We start from the raw sequence: 9,715 nt of genomic DNA, 5'->3' as shown, positions 1-9,715 counted from the left end.
TGGTGTTCTGAGAGGGCTGTTGGGGCGGTTGGTCGGTCGGTTGGGTGTCTGGACCATTGGAGAAGTGTAGGGGTTGTGTGGCGGCTGCCTGGAAGGCTGGGGACATGGTTTGCTTTGCGTGAACTTTGTGCAGAGGCTTGCTGCTTAGAAATCTAGGTTTGTGTGTGTGTGTGTGGGAGGGGCACGCGGTGTGCCTCCCTTGGTCGCTCCCCAACTCTCCCACTTCCGCTTTCCCGACATGCCCTCTCCAAACCGCTTCTGTTCCTCCTCCCTTCTACATCTACCTACCTAGCCTCCAGCCCGCCCCTCACCCCTCCCTTCCGCGCTCCGCGTGGTGCCCGCGGGGGCCTCTGACCGCTACTCTATCGGTTGAGCACGGGAGAGAGCTTCCCAGCAGAGCAGGAATGATGGATCTGGTGGTGCTGCGACTGGCTCTGTTGCTCCTGGCCACAGACTTCGCAGGTGATACTCAAGTTGGTCTAGTGTCAGGGACCAGCGAAGCCCGGACCAGCTCAGAGATGAGAGCGCTGGCCTGCTGGGCTGGGGCCGGTTAGGCAACGGATGCTCGCCCGCTGCCAAGCCGCCATTACTGGCCGGTCGGCCGGGGCGGGCCGGCAGTTGTGAGAATGGAAGATGAATGTGAGGCCTGCATCCTCTGAAGCTCCAGATAGGGCTTCGATCCTAGCTCCTACTAGATGTCACCCAGCCATCTGCTTTTCCTCCCTTAAACAGATTTTCTGGACTCCATATAGGGAGTTGTGTTGTATTCACGACTCCTGATGGGAATAGGACAGCCAAGGCTACACAGAGAAACCCTGTCTCGAAAAACAAAACAAAACAAAAAGAAGTCATAGGAAGAAACAATGGATTTAGTTGTTTCTTTGTTTGTTTTGGTTTGTTTTTTAAGACAGGTTTTCTCTGTGTAATAGCCCTGGCTGTCCTGGCACTCTTTTTGTAGACCAGGCTGGCCTCGAACTCACAGAGATGAGCCTGCCTCTGTCTGGGATTAAAGGCATGTGCTACCGTGCCGGCACGGAAGATCTTTTTATTTATTTATTTTTTAATTTTTAAAAATTTTTTTTCGTTTTTCGAGACAAGGTTTCTCTGTGTAGCCTTGGCTGTCCTGGACTCGCTTTGTAGACCAGGCTGGCCTTGAACTCACAACGATCCGACTGCCTCTGCCTCCCGAGTGCTGGGATTAAAGGCCTGGCCCGAAAATCTTTTTAAAGAGGTGTGGAGAGCCGGGCGTGGTGGCGCAGGCCTTTAATCCCAGCACTCGGGAGGCAGAGGCAGGCGGATCGCTGTGAGTTCGAGGCCAGCCTGGACTACAAAGTGAGTCCAGGACAGTCAAGGCTACACAGAGAGACCCTGTCTCGAAAAACCAAAAAAAAAAAAAAAAAAAAAGAGGTGTGGAGAGAGGAAGTCATGTGCTGATAAACCACTTGCTCGCGCACAAGTGATTTACACATGTACAGATCCACTTGTCTGAGTGTGTTCACATGCTCACTAGAGGTTGGCTTAAGGTACTTTCCCTTGTTACTCTCTATCTTATTTACAAACTTAAAAAAAAATTATTTATTTATTATGCAGTGCTCTGCCTGCATGTACACCTGCAGGCCAGAAGAGGGCGTCAGATCACATTATAGATGGTTATGAGTCACCATGTGGTTGCTAGGAATTGAGCTCAGAACCTCTGGAAGAGCAGTCAGTGCTCTTAACCTCTGAGCCATCTCTCCAGCCCCCACAAAGTGGTTTTTAAGGATCTTTTATGAAAAATTTACTTTAATCATGTATACAGTGTCAGTGTCTCTCCTTACAGCTTCACGTGACCTCCACAACTCTTTTGATCCTCATGTAATTCCGTCTTCAGAATTCAGAATAGTAAGTATGACCTGTTTGTTCTGGCTCTTCTCAAACAGTGAAGTGTTGAGCCATTTTCAAGCCAGATTTGACCCTTTAGAAACCATGAATTGCAGCTGGGTGTGGTTGCGCACGCCTTTAATCCCAGCACTCGGGAGGCAAAGGTAGGTGGATTGCTATGAGTCCGAGGCCAGCCTGGTCTACGTGAGCGAGTCCAGGACAACCAGGACTACACAGAGAAACCCTGTCTCGAAACAACAACAACAACAACAACAACAACAACAACAACAACACACACACACACACACACACACACACACCAAAAGCAAAAAAAAAATACCGAAACTATGAATTGCTTTGTAAGCCAAAAGCTCATGCAGTTTCCTCACTAGATAAATGAATATGTACTTTTCTCAAAATAATCCTGCCTCAGTGTTCTGAGTACAGGTATGAGCCACCATGTCAGCTAAAATGTATACATTTCAGTCAAGAATGGTTCAGTCTTGGAAGGCCCCATGGGTTTGTTTACATCAATATTTCCTTTAATAATTCAAATTTTCTGAGGTATGACAGTTACTCTGTATATTAGACATTTCACATGTTTTTGTCACATTAAATTCTGTGGACATAAATGAAAACCAAACGATACCGTTTATTGAGAATTGCTATGTTAAGGGGTCTGCCCCCATCGTTTTCATTTTGATAGAGACTTATTTGCTGGCAAAGATGTGGTAAAGTGTCAGAGTGGAGAAAGAGGCTCCAGGTGTGGCCTGGTACAAGCTGTCATCAAGAGAGGCGGCCCACAAGATTGGTTTTACTCGGCTAGTCCTCATTTGGAATCTAGAACCAAAGTTAGAGAATCTGACACTCCTTAATCAAGACCTGGAGGGCTGGAGAGATGACTTAGTGGATAAAGCCACTGGCTGCTCTTCCAGAGGTACTGAGTTCAATTCCTAGCAACCATATGGTGGCTCACAACCATCTGTAATGTGATATAATGCCCTCTTCAGGTATATATGTGTATATGCAAATAGAGTACTCAAAAAAAAAAAAAAATCAAGACCTTGCTACTTGGGACTGATTGCTAAAGGGATTATTTGGCTTCCCGGACTGGCTTTGGAGGCAGCAGACCTTTTTTTTTGGGGGGGGGTGGCCGAGGGAAGAAAAATATGTATTTCTTTCTTTCTTTTTTTTTTTTTTTTTGGTTTTTCGAGACAGGGTCTCTCTGTGTAGCCTTGGTTGTCCTAGACTCACTTTGTAGACCAGGCTGGCTTGGAACTCACAGCGATCCGCCTGCCTCTGCCTCCCAAGTGCTGGGATTAAAGGCGTGCGCCACCACGCCTGGCCCTTGTTTCTTTTTTTAAAAGAGAAATAAACTGAGTTAATAGCATATTTTCTTATACACAGAGATTATACCCAGAAGATGTTTTTTAAAAATGTCTTTGAATTTCTGCTTTTATTACATTTCCAACAAAAAAGAGTAATTCTATTTTTTTCTAAAGATTTAGTCATTTATTATCTATACAGTGTTCTGCCTGCACACCAGAGACAGAAGAGGACACCAGATCTCATTATAGATGGTTGTGAGCCACCATGTGGTTGCTGGGAATTTAACTCAGGACCTTTGGAAGAGCAGCCAGTATTCCTAACCTCTTGAGCCATCTCACCAGCCCAAAAGAATAATTCTTTTTGTTGTTGGGGTTTTTTTTTGGTTTGTTTGTTTGTTTTGTTTTTTGAGACAGGGTTTCTCTGTGTAACCTTGGCTGAGAGTAATTCTTAAAGTAGTGACAAAGTTGTTTCTTTTTTTATTAGATTTTTTATTTTTAATTTATTCACTTTACATCCTGATTGTATTCTCCCAGTTCCTCTTCCCTTCCTCATCCCCGCCTCCCAGTCCTCAGAAAAGGGGAGCCTTTGTCCCCATCATCTGACCCGAGCCTATCAGGTCTCATCTGGACTGCCTGCATCCTCTTCCTCTGTGGCCTGGCAAGGCTGCCCCACCAGGCGGAAGTGATCAATGTGTGGGGACCAGAGTTCATGTCAGAATTAGTCCTTCTCCCCATTATAGGACCCACAAGTGGACTGTGCTGCCTATTACTACATCTGAGCAAGGGGTCTAGGTCCACATTATACACGGCCCTTGGTTGGTGCATTAGTCTCTGCAGACCCCCCCACCTGCTGCCTCCCACCTCCCGGGCCCAGATCTGTTGGCTCCATTGGTCTCCTTGTGAGGCTCCTGTCCCCTCCAGGTCCTTCTGTCCCTCAACTCTTCCACAAGACTCCTTGCACTGCACCGGGAAGTTTGGCTGTGACTCTCAGCATCTGGCGGCAGACTTCTTCCAAGTCTGATGTAATAGCTTCCTTTGGATATTTCACAGTGAAAATGGGAATGGTTACCACCACTCTCTACCCAAACAGCCTGCAGATAAATACTCGGCTCCTTGTCAGTTCCCGCAGCATAGCCGTGCTTTGCTGCCTGGCTGAGACTGTTATGTGTATGGCACAGAACCTTCGACTGTCCCATCGGCTGAGAGGTTTTGCCATGCTTGGAGACAGAGTGATGGAATCATGGGTGTGCAGCGCCACACCAGGCTTAGGGTTCTAGATGCTTGGAGTCGGGGTGAGGATACCGAGGACCTGATGAATTCAAGGCTGTCACTCTTCTAAACTGAGAATGCACTTCCTATAGGGGTATAGCCCAGAGGCTCAGCACTTGTCTAGGATGTGTGCAGCTCTAGGCTGAATCCTCATAGCTGTGTATCCCCTATTGTTTTTTAAATTATCTGTGTTATCTGTAGGCCCGACTAGCAATCAATTAAGACACAGACATTTGTTATATTTTTAAATAGCCTCAGTTAACCTGCGGCAGGGCAGATATCAATCCTCTAAACCACCTCCCATAGTGGGGCAGGCATGGGATCCCTGCCTCAATCCCATGCCACCTGCTTCTAATAACTTCTATCAAGCTACCTCCCATCCATAATCCCAAATACTTGCTAATGTTCTTCATCTGGGCCGCATTCTCCATCCACGCCGGCCATGTGCTTCTCCTCCAGCTAAGCCATGGCGGCCTTCCTCTCTTCCCTTCAGGTCTCTCTCCTTTTTCCTGCTGGCTGTCCTTTTTCCCAGAATCTCTCTCTCTCTCTCCTAGCCCCACCTATCTCTTGCCCTGCCCAGGTGGGATGGCTTTTTATTAAGCAAAAGTTGGGTCACAGAGACAGCAAGCTGTAATTAGCATCAAAATACATCAGACCATCCCCTGACAATCCCCAGATAGAGTTACAGTCTTTATAAAACGTGAGGGTCCCATGTCATGAAGTGAAATTACTTGTGTGAGAGTATCTCACACACTATCAAATACTTCAGAAAGACTTGCTAAAAGGCATTGCTTAAAGAACAAAACCAAACTAACAAAAAAACCAAAACACAACAAAAACCTGTAGCTTCTAGGTGTGGTGTGAAGATTATCCGTTTCCAGCTTTTCAGAGGGCAGAGGCAGGTACATTTTTGAGTCCATCCTGGTTACATACAAGGTCCAGACCCAATAGTGAGACCCTGTTTCAAAATAAATAACCCTGTCCCCAAACTGCCAGTGAATTAGGTAAGTAATGGGCACGAGGGAGCAATTTCATAATGTCCACATTCTCACTGTGTTTCAGAAGAGTGGTGAGATTTCTTTCTTTTTGTTTTTCTTCCTTTTTCCTCTCCTGCCTTCCCCTGACCCTCTGAGACAAGGCCCAGGCTGGCTGGATGTACAGCCAAATATGACCTTAAACACCTGCCACCCCTGCTTCTGCCTTGCAAGTACTGGGATTATTGTCTAAATGGTACCAGGCTGGGATTTGAGTTTTTGCGTTTTTTTGGAATGGACAAGGAACATCTAGTTCTGTTCCTCTGGCTAGCCTAGAAGTTACTATGTATCACATCCTGGCCTCAAACTGGAGGCCATCCTATTACCTCAGTTTCCCACATCCTGGTATTATGGGTTTGAATCATACTTGCTTTGAGGTCATGTTTTTTTTTTTTCTTCTTTTTGTAATTGCATTTTGAATTATTGCATCAGATTTTCACATTATGTTCTTGCTGTTGTTTTTAGTTAGCCAGTTCCTTTTTAATTGTTTTATTTAAAGATTTGTTTATTTATACAGTATTCTGCCTGCATGTGTGACAGCAGGCCAGAAGAAGATACAAGATCTCACTATAGATGGTTGTGAGCCACCATGTGGCTGCTGAGAATTGAACTCATGACCTTTGGAAGAAGATCCAGTGCTCTTAACCTCTGAGCCATCTCTCCAGCCCAGATTTTTACATTATGAACTCATTTTGGGGGGACATGGTAAAACATAAATACTTATGTTGGATAATGCTATGAAATTTAGGGAAAGTTGGGACACTGTCCCCTCTTAGGTATTTATTTATTTATTTTCTCCTTTATTAATTTATTCTTGTTACATCTCAATGGTTATCCCATCCCTTGTATCCTCCCATTCTTCCCTCCCTCCCATTTTCCCCTTATTCCCGTCCCCTATGACTGTTCCTGAGGGGGATTACCTCCCTCTGTATATGCTCATAGGGTATCAAGTCTCTTCTTGGTAACCTGCTGTCCTTCCTCTGAGTGCCATCAGGTCTCCCCCTCCAGGGGACATGGTCAAAGGTGAGGCACCAGAGTACGTGAGTGGAGAGTGGGATATTACTTTCTCTTAGGTATTTTTAATGCATGTGCCTCAAGTCATTGTCTTATGTCTCTGCTTTCTCTTTTGTAGCCAGACTGTGATCATTATGACTATCTGGCATGCCCCAGGCACCTCAGCCCCGTGTGCGGAAATGATCTGAACACCTATGGGAACGAATGCATTCTGTGCATGAAAATCAGGTCCAGTATCTTAAAAAAAAATTTAGATTTGTTATGTTATGTATATGAGTGTTTTAATATGCACAGTGTGTATATGTCATTCCACAGAGGCCAGGAGAGGCATCTGGGTCCCTTGGAACAGAGGTTACAAATGGTGGTGACTGGAATCAAATTGAGGTCCTCAGCAAGAGCTACAGGAGCTTTAAACACCAGCCCCAGGCCACTCGGCTTCACAGCGGTGTACTAGTCGTATTTTCTTTTTTCTTTCTTTCTTTTTTTTTTAAAGACTTATTATTTATTATTATGTATACAGAGCTCTGCCTGCATGTACATCTGCAGGCCAGAGGATGGTATCAGATCACATTATAGATGGTTGTAAGCCACCATGTGGTTGCTGGGAATCAAACTCATGACCTCCCGAAGAACAGTCAGTGCTCCTAACCGCTAAGCCATCTCTCCAGCCCTGTATTTTCTTTTCTTTCCTTGAATTTTGATTATTGGAGGACTCCTTTCTCAGATGCAGGAGTCAAATGTGGCTCCGTTTTTTTGTTTTTTGTTTTCATACACAGTCTATTTGTGTGAAATAGTCAGCTCTTTCAGAGCTGAAAGAAGAAGAAGAACGAAGCATATGATCAGTCAGCTGTGAGGTGGCAGGCAGTCATGCTCGGCCACTGTCTCAGCGTGCTGCTTTTCTAAACCAAGAGCGTAGTTGAGGCAGAGCAGCTTATCAGTAGAATGTTTGCCTAGAGTGCATGAGGCCCTGGGATCAATCTTTATCACTGAGGGGAAAAAAGAGCACATTGCATATGTAGGGGCTGGGACGTGGTAGAGCTCAGTGGTAGAGAACTTGCCAAGGATACATAAGGCCCCAAGCTCAGCCCTTAGCACGATACCTCCATACCTGTATCCACAAATAAGATGATAGTATAAAATCCTGCAGACTATCCTATTCTTTTTAGGGCTTGGGGGCATGCAGGTACACCCTGTATTTACTAGTTGGAAGGTAAGACTTACTACGTATACTTAGTAAAATGCTAAGTTTTAAGTGTGTGATACTCCCTTTGTGCAACACACTGACCAGGTGGCTGTAACGCCCAGGGATATCCAACTTGGCATAGCAGAGTCCATTCTCAGATCTCAGTTTCCATGGAGCAATCTAAGTTGTCTTGGAATTTTTTTAGGCATTAGAGCCCCTCTACCTTAGGTTCTGTGTGTGTGTGTGGTTTGTGTGTGTGTAGTGTGTGTGTGGTGTGTGTGTGTGTGAAGTGTGTGGTATGTGGTGTGTGTGGTGTGTGTAGTGTGTGGTGTGGTGTGTGTGTGTGTGTGGTGTGTAGTGTGTGGTGTGTAGTGTGTGTGGGGTCTGTGTATGTGTATGGTGTGTGTGTGGTGTGTGTATGTGTGGTACGTGGTGTGTGTGTGGTGTGGGGGTGTGGGGATGTGGTGTGGTGTGTGTGTGTAGTGTGCGTGTGTGGTATGTGTGTGGTGTGTGTATGTGTGTGTGGTGTGTGTATGTGTGGTGTGTGTATGTGTGGTGTGTGTATGTGTGGTGTGTGTGGTGTGTGGTGTGGGGGTGTGGTGTGGTGTGTGTGTGTAGTGTGCGTGTGTGGTATGTGTATGTGTGTGGTGTGTGTGTGGTATGTGTATGTGTGTGGTGTGTGTATGTGTGTGTGGTGTATGTTGCCTGAATGGGGCAATAAGGTCTTTGTCCCTTGTGTTTTCTGGATTAACCCTCCCCTAGGGACCCCAGCCCCCCCAAAAATCTCACTTTACTTAACTAGACCAACTCCATAACAGGCTTCAGGTTTTTTACTCTGCCTAACTAGGCCAAATTTCTAACAATCCTGGACAACCCACAAGTTATGCACAGCTCATGGGCAGCTTATAGAACAAAATGACTAGATACCATGTTTTTATTACTTCATGGCCTTGGTAAAGAATACAGCTGGTCCCATCCAATCACATTAAAGGCCAACTCCTGAGTAAAAGCCAAAATCTCAGTGACTCAAAAAGTCTTCAGTAACCAGACAAACAGCCAGTCCTGCATCCCCTCGTACACCCTGGCTCAGTTCTGTCGTCACCGATCCCTCCAGCTGTCTATGAGTTGAGCCTGCGTGCTCATTTCGGGGTCGCCCTCTAGAGAGAGGCGATCCTAGCATGCTAGAATAAAAAGAAAGTCTTTGGTTTGCATACTGCCTTGGAGTCCTCAACAGATCTCCCGGCTCTAACACCTTAAAAAGTGACCAAGTCAACGTAGCCCTGGAAGGAATTGAATACATAATGGAAATAGGACTTTAAAGTGCAAACAGTTGCCTGGTTTCCTTGTGATAGGTACTAATCCCATGTTTATGGCTGTTTGTTTTGCAGGGAGGATGATACCCCTATTAAGATCATCAAAGACGGGCCATGTTAAGGGGCTGTTTGCAAAAGAGCAAATGGAGAACCCCCACTACTCCTGAGCTCCTGCTAGAATCCCACTCTTTCCCCCATTTCTTTGCATGATATTTGTTAACACAACTTCTCTGAGAGGAGGTTGGAAGACAGCGATGTGAAACGATTCATAAACTTCTAAGAATCCTGTCCTGGGCTTTTGTTAGTTGAGTTTAGCTTATGACCCAGATGACTTTTGCATTGCTTTATTTAGTTGGAATAAAATGAGCATTGAATTCAGTTACTGGTGTGTTCTGTTGGAAATGCTATTCTACCCTAGGAGAATTTTTAACCCACATTGTCTCAAGGTTTCTCACTGAGCCTGAGAATTAAACGGACACAGACTCATGGCGGGAGAAAGGTACGCACCTTTATTTGTCTCAGGTGAGAGAGCATTCTTGAATGACGGGATGCAGCCAGGGAACTCATGCAATTTCTACGACTATCAATACCAATGGGTACAAAATGTGGGTAAAACCCAGGAAAAACCAAAAGGGAAACAAAGAGAAGGTAAAAAATAAATGATGAGGGAAAAAAATGAGATCTAGCCCAAAACCAAACCAGAACAAGACAACA

The 9,715-nt window shown here is 45.4% G+C and overlaps 1 protein-coding gene across 1 annotated transcript; it reads left to right on the top strand.

Annotated features, from left to right (window-relative positions):
- Positions 1-271: 271 nt before the first annotated feature.
- Positions 272-9,379, top strand: SPINK2 (serine peptidase inhibitor Kazal type 2). Its single transcript, XM_084758167.1, has 4 exons — positions 272-462; positions 1,820-1,881; positions 6,624-6,733; positions 9,077-9,379. The coding sequence occupies exons 1-4, from the start codon at positions 405-407 to the stop codon at positions 9,120-9,122; spliced, it is 276 nt and encodes a 91-aa protein (XP_084614293.1). The 5' UTR covers positions 272-404; the 3' UTR covers positions 9,123-9,379.
- Positions 9,380-9,715: the final 336 nt, after the last annotated feature.

The sequence above is a fragment of the Acomys minous genome (genome assembly GCF_964271855.1).
Source record: "Acomys minous genome assembly, chromosome: 15".
In the NCBI taxonomy this organism is placed as follows: Eukaryota; Metazoa; Chordata; class Mammalia; order Rodentia; family Muridae; genus Acomys; species Acomys minous.
Note: the sequence above shows the minus strand (reverse complement) of the source record. Positions and strands in the feature narration are given on the sequence as shown.

Excerpts from the sequence above, each read along its gene's own strand:
- SPINK2 (XM_084758167.1), top strand. The coding sequence starts at position 405 with ATGATGGATCTGGTGGTGCTGCGACTGGCTCTGTTGCTCCTGGCCACA. Across the intron at positions 1,882-6,623 it reads CGTCTTCAGAATTCAGAATA|CCAGACTGTGATCATTATGA; the intron begins GTAAGTATGACC and ends TCTCTTTTGTAG. Across the intron at positions 6,734-9,076 it reads ATTCTGTGCATGAAAATCAG|GGAGGATGATACCCCTATTA; the intron begins GTCCAGTATCTT and ends TTTGTTTTGCAG.